The sequence below is a fragment of the Henckelia pumila genome, chromosome 3 (assembly GCF_033568475.1).
Source record: "Henckelia pumila isolate YLH828 chromosome 3, ASM3356847v2, whole genome shotgun sequence".
NCBI lineage: Eukaryota > Viridiplantae > Streptophyta > Magnoliopsida > Lamiales > Gesneriaceae > Henckelia > Henckelia pumila.
The window spans coordinates 198,829,960-198,849,720 of NC_133122.1; the positions used below are offsets into that span (position 1 = coordinate 198,829,960).

A 19,761-nucleotide genomic window follows, 5' to 3' on the forward strand; every position below is an offset into this window, starting at 1 on the left:
CTTAGCTTGATGAAATGAAAAGGTTCGTGTGATCCTTTCACTGTTGGTTCTGGAGCTGCACTGAAAAAGTATAACTCAAGCACATCCCCTCTGGACAAATGATCATTATTTGCCCATGTTTCCTGGAATGCTTCCTGGATCCATTTTGGTAACTGTGATATCTCCGAGAAGCTTGGTGGCGTTGTATAAATTGAAGTCAAAGCCCCAAATTCATACCAGAGTTTTACAACTTTAGGATTGACATTGTTTTTTTAGCCAAATCCTTGGATATATTCCTGCAACATCAACCCTGCAAGTCTTCGGGTAGATTTCACTTCTTGTATTCAATTTCTCCCACCTCTGTTGATAAACCTGGAATGGATAAATAATAGATGGATTAATATCAATCTTAGATTTGCCCTTGTCAGTGTTGGGCCTAAGATTGATCTCTTTCTCTTTTACCCCAGAGGCGGAGGGTTGACTTGATGAGTTTTTTTCATCAATTGTTGCTTCATCCAATTCATCAAAAAATGATGGTAGATTAGCACTTGTGTTTAGGGTATTAGAATTTCCAACATCTTGTTCTACAACCAGTGGCTGTATTTCTTCTTGTAAAACCAATGGTTTTATCATTTCTTGTTTATGAGAAACCAATGGCTTCTCTATAGCCCTCACAATTGGCCCTTGAATAGCAGCCCATAGTTGAGTTTGAGCTTGCAAACATCCTGTAATCCGATTGGATACTTTGATCCGATCAGCTTGTTGTAACCTGCCAGCCATTTCAGCATTAATGACTAACTGGTTGAACTCGGTTTGAAGTAACCCAAGGTGTTCTCTGAGGTGCCTCTGCATTTTCATGATGGAATCCACGTCACTACCTTCCATCTCTTGTTAAAAAATCTGCAAGAATATTTTCATGAGATTTAATAATAACAATATCAAAAATACAGTTCTGACATAAAGCTTGCCATCTTAATAATCTAGCCTTATCTGGTTTAGATTCAATTTTATTCTTTAAGAAAGCTTTAACCTGAGTATTATCAAATTTTAAGGTAAATTTTTTAGCAAGTAAAAATAATGGTCATTTTTCGAAAGCCCTTTTAACTGCATAAAATTCCTTCTCGTTGATATGCCATCTGATGGCCTTTGATTCTGAAAAAAGACCGCTACAGTATCTGCATGGTATTTCTCCATCCGGGGTGATTTTGGTAAGGACTGCTGCCCACCATTCGTCACTGGCATCCGTAAACAAAACCAGATCATCTTGATCTACGGGTATAGCCATTTTTGGGTTACATATCTCCTTTAATTGGTTTACTTCTTTAGTATGATCATCAGTCCATATAAACCTAGCATCATTTTTTAACAAAGGACTGAACAACTTTCTGTATATTGCTAGGTTGTTTATGAACATCCCTGCAAAATTAACTACTCCTCTGGAGTTGTTTTACATCTTTGAGTTTATCTGGAAAATTCTTTACCTTTCCTACAATATGGTGTTGTAGAATTATTCCAGTTCCATCAATCTCAATACCAAGAAATTCAATTTTCCTTGTTGCTATGACTGCTTTCTTTTCAGATAAAACCAGTCCTTCTTGTTCACAAATTTTAGAAAAAATCTCTAAGTGTTTAATGTGTTCGTCTATGTTTTTTGATGCTATAAGAATATCATCAATATAAACAAACATAAAGTTGAAATAATACTTTGGTAGTTAATAACTAACCTGAGTTTTCCTCTTTTTATTTCACCATGATTTCTGACCAGAAAACCTGGGCTGCTATATGGTGAAACTCCTTCTTTGATTAGACCAAGGTCCAAATGTTCCTTGATAATTATTCTCATATCCCTTTGATCTGTTATATTCATCGGGGTAAGCTTATATCGGACGAATTCATACTCTTTGCCTTCCTTTAGAGTAAGACTGGCTTTGAGTTGATTTCTATCCCACCATGCCAAAGGATGCTCGTTGTAACTTTCTTTGAGCCTCTTTTTGACATCTTCAAGGGATACATTATTTTCTAACTCTATATCTCTGTGATTTAGAGTTACCTTGAGAAGCTTCACATCTTCTGTTTGGAGTTCTTGTTCTGTTGTTATTTTTAACATGGTTTCTCCAAACCTTCTTGAATCTTTCATTTTTGGGTGAAAATATTGTCCTTTATCACCACGCTGGCTGCGAAATATTATCGGCAATTGTCAATAAAAAACAACCTTGAATCTTTGAACGATAATTTTATGATCACAAATTGTAGTTAACATAAGTCGTCTTAACTCATTGCCTTGTGTGTACTTCTTAAACATTTGTAAGAAGTTATTTCCTAACAGGACATCAGCTCCTGTATCATGGAAATAGATTGGTGGTGTCTTTACCTTATACCAAGGTGTTTGACCTGCTCCTCCCATAAGGATCTCTGCTTGTTTTATTCCTTTGCAAAGAATTAAAATTCTTCGAGAGAAATCTCATCCAGCAATTTTTGGCAATTCTTCTTCACATTCTTCAGGAAAGACTCCTTTTTTTGCTGTACAAATTCCTGCTCCCGAGTCAATATAAGCTGCAAAGTATTTAGCCTTATATTATTCATATAACATCCCTATCGAAATGTATATGGAGAAAGGACTTGTTGTCATTTTTTAAAGGGATTACTAAATGGCCCCGCCATTTTTAACAAACTGTGTTGTAACCCAGTAATCCGATTAAGACTATTCACCTTTAGCTTTCATAAGGCCTCAGAAGGTAGAGTATGGTTACTCCTTTCTACTTCTTCAATGCGTTCTAGTAAATCATGTTCATGACTTACTAATTTCAACAGTTGCTTCTTCCTCTGTTTGTAAACAGAGTTTTCGAATTTCATTAAGGGATTGTCCCTTATCCAATTCTCTTGGTTTTCCATCTCGTAGAATTCTTATCGAATCCTCCAAGTCTTTTCTTTTGCCATGAACTCTATTCCTTTTTCAAGGCGTTTTCATGGTTTATGGTCCTCCAGAAACTCTAGACCAAGAATGAGCTGATCCACTTATTTTCCTGGAATTCCACCGATTTGAACTTCCAATTCTCCAATATTTATTACTCATTGGTAAGTTCCTTTTTCCTGTTGTTCCAAATAGTTATCGAGTTACAAGGAAACTGGTTCCGATGACTTGTAATTTCGAATACTATTTTTACTTCTTTTCATCCTTCTGGAGATCTAAGTTTTCCTATTATAGAAAACTCCTTTTCTTCTGGTGGAATTTCTTGAATATGAGATTTGTCCCATCTCCTACTTGTCATTCGGTCTCCTTAGAAAGATAACCTTCAGGGTTTTTCATTTTAAGATCTCTGTATAGAACCGGTTTGTCTTGAATTTGAATGTTTGTTTTCTGAATTATTAAAGGAAACTCGATCCTTTCTGGGTATATTGCTTGAGCAACTTTCCCAAAGATCTCTGGAATTTCAATGAACTCATTTCTAATAAATAATTCAAAATGATTAGTATTAAAAAGAGCATATGAAATTTGATATGTAATAGAATATGACCTATTACCTTCCTTCATTAGTCTTTTTTTTTTGAAGTTTTGATGCAACGTCAAGGCTCGACTAAAATCTCTATCAGCTAAATTGTAGGTTATTCTTGAATAAATAACTCCCACAATTTTTCCTGCACACAAATTTCCCGAGATAGTTCCTAGAACCGCATCTTGTATATTCCCCATTCTTTTATCGCATACTCCGATATCTATGGGTGAATCTATTCCCTCTTTAAAAGTAGCTTTGATCATAATCTGGATTGCTCCAATATGAATCCAAGACATTGTCTTTGCTACTTCTGCTTTTAATTTTTGTAATTCCTCTCGAATTTATTCAAAGGGAATTAACTGCATCTCAATTTGATTACTGGTTAATTCCATAGGGATCTCCATTTCCCTTCTGGATACCTTATAAATCAAATTATGTCTTCTTGGTTTTAGCCCTAGGTTTCCTAAGACTCTTTCAACTTGTCCTGCCGAAAATCCTTGGTACTTCTGTAATGTTGGATTTTCTCTCATAATCCTTTGGACCATATTATGAGATATCGTGGTTTGACTAAAGAATCCAGCCAAACTTTCATGTGTTTCATGCCGAAACACTTCCTCTTTACTCTGATTCTGATTCTGATTCATCCTCAGAAACTTCTTGACTAAACAATATCTCTTATTCGTATATGTTTTCATCTGAGGGGATATCCTCAAATTGATATACTTGGACTAGATCTTGAAAGAAGACCGCATCATCCATACCTGGTGTTGCTTCAAAGAGTTTAACTCATTTTTTCTCGTTTTCTGGACAATTTGTAGATATATGTCCTCTAGCTCCACATGTCCAGCAGTTGCAATACTTGAAACTCACTTGCTCTTGTATGAGTTCTTCTGAAAGTTCTTCTTGATGGTGTTCTTCCCCTGCTTTGTGATGAGCCTGTTGTTGGGGATGTACTTGTTGGTCCACTTCTTCTACCCGATCTATAGGATCTGGCCTTTTGTTTGGACCAAAATGTTCTTGGTTTCCAATAACTTTTTATTCTTTTATTATAGGGATTATTTCTGAATTTTTTCCTTTTAAATCTCTGTGATCTGTTTTCAATTATCGTTGGAAGATCATTTTCTTTACAACATAAAGGTGTACGTTTATCTATACCCCTTATTTTTTTTGTAGTTCTTTTGTAATACTGCCATATGGAACCATTCTGCCAATTTTCCTTTCAAAAAGGAGGCGCGTCTTGCCAATGTATCAAGATTACCTGGAACATATTCTTTAATCAGCATTTCTCTCCAGGGACTTGGCATTTTTGCGAAAAATAGCTGAATAACTACATTTTTCTCGACTCCCGAATTCCATCTGTATTTAGTGAATCACATAATGTATTCATCAACTAAACATATATCATGTAACTCGAGGCTAAACAGAGCTTGAATATATCTTTTCTTTTTCTATGTATCTTGATTGTTGAAATAGTCTACCCCTATGAATTGTGCTTTAAATAGGGTGACCATTCTTCCTCCAATCTCACTGAGGGATTCTCCTGCTAAGATTGATTCCTTAGTTTCTGGCATAGTCATCTCTCAGGCGATCTTGACAGATCACATTAAAATCATTTCTAAAAGTTTAATGAATCTTTCTTTATTGAGATCTAATGTTCCTGCTGCTATTCTCATAGCTGATGTCCAATCATCTATGAGATCTTCTCTGTTTTTGAAGTCCAGAACATCAAGGTTTAACATAACCCCATAAGGATGTATTGGATCTAAAATAGTTTTTCCGTAAGAAGTTTGATGGAGTGGGATTTTACTCCTTCTTGATCTGGTTCCTGCTGGATGTGAATTTTCTCCAACCTGGAACTCACTATGTGGTTCTTCTGTTTTAACCACATATCTGGGGGGGATTCCCTATGGGTAGTTCACCCTCAGGAGAATTCATTTTTAGATCTACTACTTTGAGATTCACAAAGGAATCCGCAAGATCTTGTAGATCCTCGAGATTTAATCTTTCTAAAGTAGTCATCAGATAATGTTTTTCTTTGATACTGCTTTTATAAGATTAATCATCATTTCATCATCAGTTAAAGGTTTTTGAACCATTTTGATTTTACCTTTCTGATATAACAAAGGTTCGATACCAAATGAGAGTGGTAACCTTCCTCCTGTATTTCCTTTTCTAGAACTGGCAGTGGATTTATGATTTTATTTTGAAGATCCTTTAGAGTTCTAAGAATTTTTTCTTGTTTCTTAAGGATTTCTTCAATTTGCCGAGGTATTTCATACAGCTGTTTGCTGTAATATTGTACCGTCTTTTGAATTTCTCTAAGATCTCTGGAGAGTTTAGAGGAATCTGGGGTAATCTCTAAAAATTGAGAGTTAGAAATCATCTTTCTTTATCTCTTTAAAATTGAGAGCATCAATCACAACCTGTTGTAAGTAATCTATTGCAAATAGATTAACTTGTTTATATGATTTCATATGAATAACATCCTCTTGATTCAAACCTTCGTTTGAAGTCATTCTTTTGTAAAAATCTTCTTCTCAACAAAGAAAAATATGAATTAACGAATAATATTATGTCTGAATAATTAACCTAAAGCTCTGATACCATTTTTGTAGATAATTCTTTGTACTATGATTAAGCACAAAATCTTCAGATTTTAGCATAAAGTCTTTAGATTTTAAGCATAAAAAAGCATAAATCCAGTACAAGAATTAAACAATTAATTATTCAAGTTTGGTGGTCCTAGGGAGCTATTGCAAAGAATCTTATGGGTAGGGAGCTAGGGCAATGTCAAGTTTGGGGTTGGGAGCTATGACAACTACGTTATTTTCAATTTTTTTTTGACAGTATTTTAATCATTATTTCTTGTTTTATAAATTATTTTTTTGGAGTTGGCAATTAATATTTCTTCACAAAATAAGAGTGTAACAATTGAAATTTACTTATTTAAACTCTATATGCAATTATGCATCCATAAGTCCGATGATGACATTATTAATTGTTGTTGTTTTATTTAAGTTATTTATTGCATTATTTAAATTTTAAACAGACATTAATTTTTTTTTTTTCTTGTTTCGTTTGTCTCTTCCCTCGACAAAAATATAATCACGCAGTCATACTATTAATTATAATGTTTTTCATTAAACTTAGATTTATTTTATTGCTGTATTAAAGCAATAATATATTTTTGACTTAGGTAGATATATTAATGATTGTAAGCAAGGTCTTGCCAAAAAAATCATTCCTAGTATACATGTACACCATTTGTTTTTATTATTAATTTTAAAAATATAATTTAAATAAATCATGGATATATTCAGCCATGCATTATGGAGTACTTTTATTTTATATACAAAAAGTGACCCTAGCAATCATTCTGACCCAAAAATATGGAAGACAAATCATTTCATGCTAAATTAGGATTTCTTGTGTCATCTACATTACTTTAATCAAAATTAATTGCGTTTTTATGTCCAAGACGGATCCTTTAAGGAGAATAAATAACCTAAGACAAAAATAGTTCATTTGCTCCAATTATATAGACTTGTTTTTTTTAACTCACAAATTAAGAAAAATCATGGAAAAATAAATTTACATACAAAATTCATATTTTATCCCTACTTGATTCATTCAAAAAATGAAAATGGTTACATATTTTTTAAAACTTATTTAATAGTAGTATATTAGTAAAAGAGTTTTTTTAAAAAAATTACTATATATATATTATATAAGTTTAAATATTTGAGAAAAACAAAAAAAACGTACATATATAATCGAGTCACAAACAAACAAAAAAATATATCATTTTCAATACATGTAATTGAACTATCATTCAGATATTCATCTCTCATTGGATTACAAAAACGATTTTTAAATGACACACAAAGTGATAAACTTTGACTTCTAGATCATTGGTTTAATTTTATGAATATAATTTTAATTTTAAAATCTAAAAACATATTATAATACTTTTATATCAAAACTCAAGAGAACATCTGTCTATTGGGTCATTTGACCTGCAGAGGGGGTAATACCCCTCTGCAAATGAATGACCCGAATTGACAAAAACATAATTTCCATCCGGGCCCCACATGAAAATTGTGGGGCCCATATGAAAATTGGCCAATTCGGGCCATTCAAATACAGAGGGGTAATACCCCTCTGTAGGGTCGAAGGACCCCTGTCATTCATAGGGGTGGATTTTCGATATATTATAACACAAATATTGACATGAAAAAAATTCATACCGATATCGATATTAAATTTTTTGAAATTTTGGTATGGAAAAAATCTATACTAATACCGTATAAATATCAAAACAAAAATTCGATGTATCAAAAAAATGTATATATATCGAAAAAATTTCGGTACGATATCCCGAAAATTCGGTATTTTGGTTCAGTATCCCAACCCTAGTCATTCATTCCTTGCCCATTAATAGATCCGCCCCTATTATTTCTTTCTTTCAATATTTCTTATGTACAAAGGAGATATTTGTTACAATTAAGTTCGCAATTTAAGATTTTGTTTTGGTCTCGATATCTGCTTAATTGTAGAAACGATTGGTTTTTTTATTTAATTTTTTTGTCACGAATGTGAAAAAATTATACGGCACATGTGGTTTAATAGGGTTGATTCAATCCTAACCTCGCGGTCTATATCCAATGACAAAAAAATGTCTCATTAGAATCTAATTTATATCTACAAGGAATATTAATATTTTTGGTAGAAACATATTATTTTTTTATGGATCGGGTCAAATAAGAATACAAATAACAAAATCGACTTTAAAACTGTTTAATTAGAGTTTTTGAATTATATAATGCATCTATTGATACACATGAAAAGGGAAAAGTTACATTGCTTGTCCTGCGTATTGCAATTTTTTAATTGTGGATCATGTTAAAAATAAATTTGTATTTTAATCTTGACGATTGCATTTATTTTGCATTTTTTATCTTGTTAATGTGAATTTCTATTTTTAGTATAGTAACTTTTTTTTTTTTTCACTTTTATTCATTTTTTGACGGAAGCGTGTTGTGTGTCTAAGTGTAGGGGGGAAAAACCATAAGAAAACTCATCAAGCATGACCAAGATATCCAACCCGATACCCGATTATATATATATATATATATATATATACATATACATACATACACATATTAATTTATATTAAATAAATGCTAATTTAATTTTTTTTGTTGGATTATGTTAGTTGGATGAAATAATGAAAATTATTAATATAAAACTAATGCTATTTTTTAGAAGTTTTATTTTTTATATAAGTATTTGGTTGTAAATTTTTTTCGGTGTTTTATTTTTTTATTATCTTAAAAATTTTGATATAAAAATCTAGTAAATAAGTATAGTTTTATCAAATAATTAAAATTTTAAAAAAATTATTTTTATGGAGTATATACAATAAATGGGTCTATGGGTAGGGTATGGATATCCGATCATCCGATGGGTATGGGGATGGAGATGAAATTAAATATCCGATGGGTATGAGTATGAGTATGATGATTGATTTAATAAATGAGTATGAGGATGGAGGCACGATATCCTACCCATACCCGATCCATTGCCATTCCTAAATATAACTCTTTTCTTTTATCATATGAGATAATTTCGAGTTGCTCTCATTCTCATATATATATTCAAGAATATGTCCGATTGATGTGAAAAATGCAAAGCAAATGTTTCCCATCCAATCCAATCATATCATCCCTCGCATTGTCAATTTTTCCACATTCCCATCTGCTTCTAGGATCCACTCCCCACACACCATGCTATGAATTGCCTTTAATAAAGAATTAAAGCATTAAAGAAAGCAATGCGTCCACATGGTCTGGCTGGACGAACAGATATCGGTTGCTTTCAAAGATCGCAGATAATCCATAAAAAATAAATGAAAGGGTTTTTCAAGATTAACCATTGTCGGTAATTTCATTTGATTATTAATATAATCCATCGTTTCACCATCACTTTATTATATACAAAACCACAAATTTTAAATGGGTTTTAGCTTTTAATTTAGAATCTCTAAGCAATGAGTACGTTTCGAAGGAAAGGTCCCACTTTTATGAGGGAGTTGTTCGTGTTTCAGAGCAGCCATTAAATATGTTTTCCCAAGCTCTGTCGTGCAATATTATATTGAGAGATTTCTCCGGTTTTCCCTTAATTTATACTCAAAATTTTCTTTAATGGGAGCGAGGGTTTCGGTTGGTCATGTGGCACAAAGGGCTGAAATTTGGAATCTTCTTGGGCTTAAAGAATCAGTAGTTTGTGTCAGAACAATTGGGTTGTTTTTATTTTTCGGAGGGGTTGACCTAAATTTGGCGTCTGGTTCGAAAATTTTATAATTTCTTGAATACATTTCTATGCTCTGGAGTGAGATTTTGGGTTAGCTGGCGATTGGGTTTTCTTTTGGGACAGAGAAATGAATACAAATTACTCTATTGGGGTTTGCTTGTGGAGCAGCTTGCCGCATTTATAGCGTAAAAGCTGGAGTCTTTGTATTTGTGAGTGGGCTTCCGCAAGATTATAACTTTCTTCAGTGTTTTTTGCTTGTCAATACTTTTAAAATCTTGCTCTCGGTTTAAGTTTTTGTTAATTTGTTTTGTAAGTATTGAAGAGAAAGAAACTTGCTGTTGGTATGGGATTTGTTGCTGCTCAAAAAAATTAGAAGTGCCATTTTTTTGTTTGAAGAAATCTCGGGTTGGAGGAAGAGTATTCTCAGCCCTCCGAAAAGATTCAGAACTGAAGCATTTTCATCTGGTGTGCAGTTTCAAGAGATGGCATGCATGAAATTGGGATCTAAAACTGATGCATTTCAGAAGCAAGGGCAGGCTTGGTTCGTTCATTTGCTTTCCAACATTTGCCATTTAGCTATATTTTTGGAATTCTTATTTTGGGAAACTACTGATCTTTTAGTTTGGTTGATTTACTGAAAATTTCGAGTATAATTGTCCCGTGGTTTTACATTCCTCTTTATTTGAGTCTTTGAAGCCGATGTTGATTTCTGTTTTTGCTCCATCTTGAGAAGATCAATGTATAATGGTGTGATGAACTTGCTAATCGTCTGGAAGTTCCTTCCGACGAATTCTGGTCTGTTGAGTTAGATTGAAAGATTGTTTAAAGATTTGATTCGGATGAAAGAATGTGAAGCGCATCTTGTGATCAGGAATTTGAAATGCTTTTCTTTTTTCGTTAAAAAAAAAATCAAAATTAAAGTTGGAGGATTTGAAATTGATGGGTTTGAATATTATTCAAATGTTTAGAATGGATTTGAACTAAACAGTTGAAAATCCAGAGACAGTAACCATAACCACCAGTTGACCACTATGCTATTTCCTCTAGATCAAATTAGTCGATCTGAAAACTAAGCGATTCTTCTTCTAGCATTCTAACAGAGTAATTTGAAATCTATGTGTTTGTTTCACTGTCGTTTATCAGTTTATAGCACTGGATGATAAGCTTGGAAGTTACTAGAGTTGATTATTAAATGTAACAGTGATTTGTCTCTTGAACATGCCCATTTTCTTCTTTTAACTATAGGTTCTGCACGACCGGTCTCCCCAGTGATATACTCGTTGAAGTTGGGGAAATGTCCTTCCATCTTCACAAGGTATCTTTTTACTTTTCATGGATGATGCTAACCGACTCTCATCAGCTTAATGTTATGATTTACATATTCAGGCTTATTTCCACCTATTAGATCTTAATGTGGAAGGTATTTGTGACTTATTCAACATAGCAGTAATATTTGTTTCAAGACGGTAATAATCTTCTGGGAAGAGACATCTAAAAAAATACTGCTGGTTTGATATTGCACGTCTACTTGAGTGACTTCCCACTTGAACAAATTGTTTTGCTTGTTATATCTCCAAAAGAAAGCTTAATATAATTTGTTTTCATTTACTGAAGTCAAATTTACGTTTTGTAGTTTCCATTGCTCTCAAAAAGTGGGGTTATGGAAAGACTAATTGCTGAGGCGTCTGAAGGAGAAGGGGTATCTATCATTAAGCTTCCTGATGTTCCTGGAGGGACAAAATCTTTTGAGCTTGTAGCTAAATTCTGCTACGGGGTTAAACTCGAACTTACTGCTGCAAATGTGGTATACCTTCGGTGTGCTGCCGAACATCTTGAAATGACTGAAGAATATGGGGAGGGAAACCTCATTTCTCAGACTGAAATGTTTCTCAATCAAGTGGTTCTACGCAACTGGAAGGACTCTTTGAAAGCACTTCAAACCTGTGATGATATTCTCTCTTACGCTGAGGAACTCCAAGTCCCTAAAAGATGCATTGATTCTTTAGCTGCAAAGGCGTGTACTGACCCAAATTTGTTTGGGTGGCCAGTGATGGAGCATGGTGGCCCAATGCAAAGTCCTGGAGGAAGCGTTTTATGGAATGGGATAAGCACCGGCGCTAGGCCAAGACATTCGAATTCAGATTGGTGGTACGAGGATGCATCATCTCTAAGCTTATCTCTTTACAAAAAGTTAATCTCGGCCATGGAATCTCGGGGAGTAAAACACGAAATTATCGCCGGTTCCCTTAATTCTTATGCAAGAAAGTACCTGCCAGGACTAAACCGGCGCCAGGGTGCCAGTGAGTCCAGTAACCGGCTTGCACCGGTGGGATCGGTGGTCTCGTTACCTGAAGAGGATCAAAAGCTGCTTCTCGAAGAGATTGACCAATTACTCCCGATGCAGAAGGGTCTGGTCCCAACGAAATTTCTATTTGGTCTACTTAGAACAGCCAAGATTCTGCGAGTAAACTCCTCTTGCACATCGAACTTGGAGAAAAGGATAGGCATTCAGCTCGATCAAGCGACTCTAGAGGATCTATTGATGCCAAATTTTTCTTACTCCATGGAAACCCTGTATGATGTGGATTGTGTGTATCGGATTCTAGAGCATTTCTTGGCTGTGGATCAGGTACTCGGTGGCGCATCTCCAGGTTCTGATGATGAAGGTCATTTAATGGGATCACCATCTCTGACACCGATCACGATGGTTGCCAAACTGATTGATGGGTACCTTGCAGAGGTTGCACCAGACGTTAATCTGAAACTCCCCAAGTTTCAATCTCTAATCGCTGCTGTTCCTGAGTACGCACGTCCCTTGGACGACGGTCTTTATCGTTCCATAGATATTTATCTCAAGGTAACTTTTCCAACAGACTCAATTTTATGCAATACATGCGTCTTAGAGAAGAACTGCACGAAAGTTTCTTTATTCTTTGTTCGTTTTTCTGCAACCAGTCGCATCCGTGGCTAGCAGAATCAGACAGGGAGCAACTCTGCCGGCTTATGGACTGCCAGAAACTGTCATTGGAAGCTTGCACCCATGCGGCTCAGAACGAAAGGCTTCCTCTGAGAATAATAGTGCAAGTCCTCTTCTTTGAGCAGCTGCAACTGAGGACTTCAATAGCAGGCTGCTTCCTGGTCTCGGAAAATCTCGACGGGTCGAGACAATTGCGAAGCGGGTTGATGGGTCAAACCGACGGAGGCTGGGCCAGCGCAGTCCGTGAAAACCAGGTCTTGAAAGTAGGAATGGATAGCATGAGGATAAGAGTTTCCGAGCTTGAAAAAGAGTGCTCTAACATGCGGCAAGAAATCGAGAAACTAGGTCGGGTCAAAGGATCCGGCGCCTGGGGGAACGTTTCAAAGAAGCTTGGGTTCCGATTAAAGTCTCAAATGTGCAGTGCTCAGGAGGAATCTGTCAGCAAGCACAACAGCAATTCCAGCGTGAAAACGGACAAGGCGAAACATACCGTAAAGATCGAGAAGGCGAAAGATAAAAACGGGAAGGAGAAGAGGAGATTAACTAAAGATGAATGAATTTCTTGATTTGTTTCTGTTGCAGTTCATGCGTGTCATGTTCCATTATTTGTGCTTACTATTTCCTCGCCATTGTATTTGTTCGCAGGTAGAGTGGAAATTGTGATCATGTACTATTCTTAAGAATCATGAAACTCTTTTCTTCTGACAAATTACTTTTTATATTTTTCTCAGTCTAAATCTACAAATGTTTATGTCCCAGCATTGTAATCATCTTGAATATATTGACTGGAATTTTTTTTTTTTTTTTGGGCCAAACAAATCATCTTTCTCTCAAAACAATTCAATTATACAAATGTACTAAGATAGGCAAACTATTCTCAAATTTTGGCACTTTTTGGGGCCGTAATATGGGATGTTTTACGGATACAAGTGTACCCGAAACCTTTTATATCCCAATTTAGTCCCTTTTTTATATATAATATGCAATTGGTGCTAGATTTTTTTACAATATTCCCAAAAGACAAAACTCAGTTTAATCTTGTTTAACTTTAATGTTCTCAACTCGATTAAGTAAATGTTTTTTTTTATGACAGAAGATTTCATTTATGTTTTCGAATGAAATATTTTCATAAATATATATTTATTTATTGTTTAGAACTTAAAATATCTACTAAATCCTATATTTATGACAATTCTATCATTTTGCTTAATGTTTGATTTAAAATAATTATAATTATAATCAAAATTGAAAGACGAATTTTTTTAAGTTTAAGTTCGTACTCGTCTCTCTTAAAAAGCTTGAATCGCTTGATACCATAGCGGTACTTAAATTGCAAATCCCAAATATTGTGGCTTGACTTGAAATAATACATATTTTTTTAAGACAGATTAACTATAAAATATTGCCAGTCATTATCTTATGCAAAATTCTAACATCAAACGTAAGAATCGGAGTCACCAAACAGATTCTTGTGTAAAAGTCTCCAGCTTATTATTATTATCATATTAACATGACATGGGAAACATCGATAATATAAACTATAAAGTTCCAATTGCCGCCATGGAGATTCAGATCATGTCAAGTGGGCTCCTCGGAGAAGCAGCCGGCCGGCAGACGCAGAAAGAGGACAATCTTCTACCTCCAAGGCGATAAACTTTGATCGATGATGACAATTTAAGTCATTTTTATCATACAACCAAACTTAATTTTACGCGGATGACGCATCACTGCGTGGTTCGAGTTCTAAAATAATTGAATTGAAAAATAATTCTGTATCACATATCTATTAAATGTTAGTGAGTAATGCTACATGTATACGGTGAGTTACACAATGCACCTGAAATTAAATGATTATCCTACATGCATTTTTGAAATATTTTTTTTCCAAATTAAATAAAGTGCAAGGATATTCATGTAATTTCAAGTGCATTATGTAAGTTAATGTAACTCACCGTATACATGTAACATTACCCAATGTTATTTGCCTCACAATATAATTTTGTTGATTTTAATCATCTCTCACTAATCGGTCACCAAACCAACAACTTGTACAATTTGAATACTACAATAATTTTCATCTCCTTTCAGACAATAAGTATTATTTAGTTTGATGTATTATTAATCTATGTATAACTTATCATATTCAATCTCGCGTTATTTTTTTCATATTATTTATACATCTATTAATTGTTAATTTTACATCAATTAAATCAAATAAATTATAATATATCCATCAAATCAAATAATGTATTAACTATTATTTCTTATTTATTTTTAATTAATATTATATTTTTTATCTATATATTACTTATCCTATCATTTAAACCAAACTGTGCATAACATACACTTCATTTTTCTATATATTTTCAAAAAGATTAGGCTTTGTTTGGTTTGTTCCCATTTAGATGGAGAGTACTTTACCAACTCCAAGACCCAAAACCACATGTATTAATAATCTTATCTTCATTTTCTTTCTCAATTTTATTTCCATTTATTTTACATCTCTAAACATAATCATTACTTTTAATTATTTTATTTCTCATTTCCAGATAAATTATTCACAGTATATTTTATTTCGAAATTTTAATTATCATTACGAATCAAAAAAATATTAGATCACATTCCTCTAAAATTGTTTTTTAAAAAATCCAATTTTTTTTATTTATTTATAAAGCACTTTGAAGAAGACCGCTGCTATCATTCATTGCTTTCACACTATACGCGTATATTTAACTCTTATTAGTGATTAATTTTATGAGATGAATTTTGATTATTATTGAAAAATATCAAATATATTATATTTGATGACTATTCTGAACTCATCAAAATTCTAAGTTTGAGATTGAGACATTGATTCGTGCTATAATAATATCAAGTAAGTAAAAAAAAATAAAAATGGAAATATAAAAAAGAGTTGAATATGAAAAGTAAAAATCCGTCAAACTAAAATATATCCTACATAAAAAATTCAACCCATACTGACGAATCCATACTATTCTTATAAAACCAATGCTTATAACAGAGCGAAGTCATTAATAAATAGACTCCTCACAAATCCATGCTGTCTCCGATCACTGTTTCCGCCCATTCCCTCGGCGGCGATCTCTGAATTCAGACTCCTACACCGCCCCTCTCTCTCTCTCTCTCTCTCTCCACACAGGTACACACAAGCTCTATATATATATGTGTTGCCGGAATTCGAGTCCTGCGATTTTAATGTTTGAATTTTTGGTTCGCATGTACTGTAAATTGTAAAACCAAAGATGGGAGGAGGAGCGGAAATCAACGGCGGAGGGTCGTCGGCGATGAGGCGGAGGAGATTAGCGTGGTCGTTGACGAAAGACGACTTCTTCCCGGAGGAGTCGTTCAAGAGCATGAACAACTACGTGAGAGCGCTGGAGCAGATTCCGGGTCGATTAGCTAACCGGATCCTGACCCGGTCGAATGTTGAGACGGAGCTAGAGGTGAAGGCGCGGAGTGCGAACGAGATGAAGAAGACGCTTACGTGGTGGGATTTGATGTGGTTCGGCATGGGCGCCGTCATCGGCTCCGGAATATTCGTCCTCACCGGCCAGGAGGCGAACGAAAACGCCGGCCCCGCCGTCGTTCTGTCTTACGTCATCTCCGGCCTCTCTGCCTTGCTTTCTGTCTTTTGCTACACAGAGTTCGCCGTCGAAATCCCCGTTGCAGGTTGGTACACTTTTGATTCACGTTATACTAATTAGACAAAACTAGACAAACAAAAATACCTAATGAATGTGAAATATTGAGATTGTTAATTTTTAAAATATCTTATTATGAATATGAAAAAAAAACGATCTATTAGTTTATTGTGTTACTGAATTTTGAGCATATAGATAATTTTACAGGACAGTGTATGCAATTATTTCGAGAAAAATATTAGTTAGTTGCGGATATTTTTGTTCTTTTCTTTTTCCTTTTTTTTTTTAAAAATGTCATTTTAGTTATAAAAAAAAAAAAGAAATAAAATCTAATTCTGCCCTAAAAACTAATCATTGAACTAGTAGATTGAAACTTTTCTTTGACAGAAATTAAATACTGCTTTTTAAGTTTTTCACTGTCATGCATTTCTAATTTTCTATTTTATTCTAATCTGGAGATTATATTATTTTTATCATAATTTTTTTTCCCGGGAAAATACTTATTGCCGAATGCCGACATAAAATTGATGGCCAACGATATAATCAATAATAGCGTAATATGTATCTATTAGAAAAGTAAATTTCAGAAGAAATTTTTAAGTTTATTCTTATTCCATGAATGTTTCGATGGGATAAAAAAAATCGTCAAAAAATAGTTGATGTATTTAACTACGAAGATATAATGATAAAAAGATAGATTAAATAGTATTAAGTATTAACTATATATATATATGTCTGAGTTTATAAGACGGAGGAAGTATATATTTTGAGTATTTGTAAATGATATGTTATTTTGGATGAATATATAAAAAAATAAAACTTTTTACAATCCATATGGCTACGAGGTTATGAGTCATGACTTGAGAGAATGACGGGATGAAGCGATGTGGACCTTAACTGGGATATTTGGGAAACCGACTTGGTTAACATTTTTTTTTTTTTAAAAAATAATCTTTCTAATTGTATTTGAATACATTACATGTTATCTTTCCGGTATATAAAGAATCTGTCCCTTAGACACCATATTTTTTCTACCCAAATTGCTCTTATGTGATATTAAATTTTTGTTTCATTTTGTTTTTTTTTTTTTCGAATTTCGATATTTCAAATTGTAGTTTAATTCTTTGATAATTTTTACAACTATGATATTACTCTCATTAGAATATAAATCAAAATAATTATAAAAATATTATACAAGCACACGACGCCTATATGAATACACTGATTTTCTTAAAATACTTTGTTGAGTTGACCAATATTAGATAACAAAATAAGCCAATACATGATGGGCTCTTTTTCAACAAATTTTGTCCCCATCTGCAGCTTTTAAGTCAACAAAATCAAATGATTTGCCGTTTACGTGCCGCAGTTGGCCCAGATCCTTCATTCACATTTCGACTATTCAACAACCTCAAATCGCCGTTGCCTTATTTTTTGTCCTTATTCACTCCGAAAAATGTCGAACGAACTTGTCCCCAACTTTTACCTACATTTGGCCCATAAAGCATGCAGTTTAGTGGTAGATAATTTTTCACATGTCGTGTATTATTTTGCATACACCTCTCACCAGTCATCACCAAATCTTGCAGGTGGCTCATTTGCTTACTTGCGAGTGGAGCTTGGCGATTTCGTGGCGTTCATCGCGGCGGGGAACATCCTTTTCGAGTATGTCATCGGTGGTGCTGCCGTTGCACGTTCTTGGACTTCCTACTTCGCCACATTGTGCAACCATAAACCCGACGATTTTCGCCTACACCCCCACGGACTAACACATGGCTACGACAAGCTCGACCCCATAGCCGTCGGTGTCATCATAATCATCTGCATCATCGCGGTCGTCAGCATAAAGGGCTCCTCTCGACTCAACTACATCGCCTCCGTCGTCCACCTAGTCGTCATCATCTTCATCATCATATGCGGGTTTATCAAGGCAGACACCAAGAATTACAAGCCCTTCTCGCCCTACGGCCCCCATGGAATCTTCAAGGCCTCCGCGGTGCTGTTCTTCGCGTATGTTGGTTTTGATGCGGTCTCCACGATGGCCGAGGAGACGAAAAACCCCGCCCGAGATATCCCCATCGGTCTCGTCGGCTCCATGGTGATCACCACTTTCTTGTACTGCGTGTTGGCCGTAACTCTCTGCCTCATGCAACCGTACAAGGATATCGACGTTGATGCCCCTTTTTCGAGGGCGTTTGTGGCCGTCGGGTGGAGTTGGGCTCAGTATGTGGTTGCAGCAGGTGCACTAAAAGGCATGACATCAGTTCTACTAGTAGGGGCAGTGGGTCAGGCTCGTTACCTCACTCACATTGCACGTACTCACATGATGCCACCTTGGTTCGCCAAAGTCGACGAACGAACAGGGACACCCATCAACGCCACAGTTGTCATGCTTGTAGCCACAGCAGCCATTGCCTTCTTCACAGACCTCGGCATCCTATCCGAATTGCTTTCAATCTCCACTCTCTTCATCTTCATGCTCGTCGCCATCGCCCTCCTCGTCCGTAGATACTACGTCACCGGAGAAACCTCCACACACAACCGCAACAAACTAATACTCTTCCTCCTACTCATCCTCGCATCCTCCATCGCCACCGCCACTTACTGGGGCTTAAGCGAGAAAGGCTGGATCGCCTACTGCATCACGGTGCCTATACTGATCATTTCCACGGCGGGGATCTGGTATTTCGTCCCTCAAGCGCGTACGCCCAAGCATTGGGGAGTCCCATTGGTGCCTTGGTTACCATGTGCATCAATAGCTATTAACATCTTCCTTCTTGGATCTCTTAAAAGGGCTTCCTTCGAGAGGTTTGCAGGGTGGACTGTATTTCTATTGCTGTACTATTTCCTGTTCGGACTCCACGCATCTTACGACACCGCCATGGCCTCCCAAACGACGAAGATGGATGACGCGCCTTACAAGAAAATCGAAGCCGGAGAAAACACATCAACAGCTACTATGACACCAACTGGTTTTTAAAGAAATCATCTTTCAAAAGGACTATTATATTGCATGTGTTCATATTTTACATGCTTGCTTATAAAAATGTACGTACGTTTGTGTTTCTTCTCACTTCAGCAGAATCAATACGGCCCCGCACCTCAGTGAATTGTATTTGTATGTGGATGGATGAATGAATGAATGATAGATACATGAGATTTGATTCAATATTGGTACATGAATTACACCCACAAAACGTATTGTATGTATTCATTTTAAGAAGGGTGCGTATCAAAGTAGTGTTTGGGATTGCTTCTAAGAGCTTGAAATCAAGAGCACTTTTTAAAAAAACCATTTTAAAATTATAATAAGCTAGATGTTAATTTTGGGCATTTT

At 35.1% G+C, this 19,761-nt stretch overlaps 2 protein-coding genes across 4 annotated transcripts; both read left to right on the forward strand.

The window, feature by feature from the left end:
* Positions 1-9,338: 9,338 nt before the first annotated feature.
* LOC140887196 (BTB/POZ domain-containing protein At1g30440) lies at positions 9,339-13,517 on the forward strand. Of its 2 annotated transcripts, none has more exons than XM_073294286.1 (5): positions 9,339-9,994; positions 10,259-10,326; positions 11,031-11,100; positions 11,419-12,642; positions 12,741-13,517. In XM_073294286.1, the coding sequence occupies exons 2-5, from the start codon at positions 10,268-10,270 to the stop codon at positions 13,317-13,319; spliced, it is 1,932 nt and encodes a 643-aa protein (XP_073150387.1). In that variant the 5' UTR covers positions 9,339-9,994; positions 10,259-10,267; the 3' UTR covers positions 13,320-13,517. The 2 variants fall into 2 exon arrangements, with proteins under 2 accessions (XP_073150387.1, XP_073150386.1); XM_073294285.1 differs by having other exon boundaries at positions 9,340-9,994; positions 10,100-10,326.
* Positions 13,518-15,734: 2,217 nt separating this feature from the next.
* On the forward strand, positions 15,735-19,579 carry LOC140890706 (cationic amino acid transporter 1-like). Of its 2 annotated transcripts, XM_073298699.1 has the most exons (3): positions 15,735-15,922; positions 16,026-16,452; positions 18,014-19,579. In XM_073298699.1, exons 2-3 carry the CDS (start codon positions 16,026-16,028, stop codon positions 19,402-19,404), a joined length of 1,818 nt encoding a protein of 605 aa, XP_073154800.1. In that variant the 5' UTR covers positions 15,735-15,922; the 3' UTR covers positions 19,405-19,579. The 2 variants fall into 2 exon arrangements, with proteins under 2 accessions (XP_073154800.1, XP_073154801.1); XM_073298700.1 differs by lacking the exon at positions 15,735-15,922 and having other exon boundaries at positions 16,005-16,452.
* The last annotated feature ends 182 nt before the right edge of the window (positions 19,580-19,761 follow it).

Excerpts from the sequence above, each read along its gene's own strand:
- LOC140887196 (XM_073294286.1), top strand. The coding sequence starts at position 10,268 with ATGGCATGCATGAAATTGGGATCTAAAACTGATGCATTTCAGAAGCAA. Across the intron at positions 10,327-11,030 it reads CAGAAGCAAGGGCAGGCTTG|GTTCTGCACGACCGGTCTCC; the intron begins GTTCGTTCATTT and ends TTTTAACTATAG. Across the intron at positions 11,101-11,418 it reads TGTCCTTCCATCTTCACAAG|TTTCCATTGCTCTCAAAAAG; the intron begins GTATCTTTTTAC and ends TACGTTTTGTAG.
- LOC140890706 (XM_073298699.1), top strand. The coding sequence starts at position 16,026 with ATGGGAGGAGGAGCGGAAATCAACGGCGGAGGGTCGTCGGCGATGAGG. Across the intron at positions 16,453-18,013 it reads CGTCGAAATCCCCGTTGCAG|GTGGCTCATTTGCTTACTTG; the intron begins GTTGGTACACTT and ends CAAATCTTGCAG.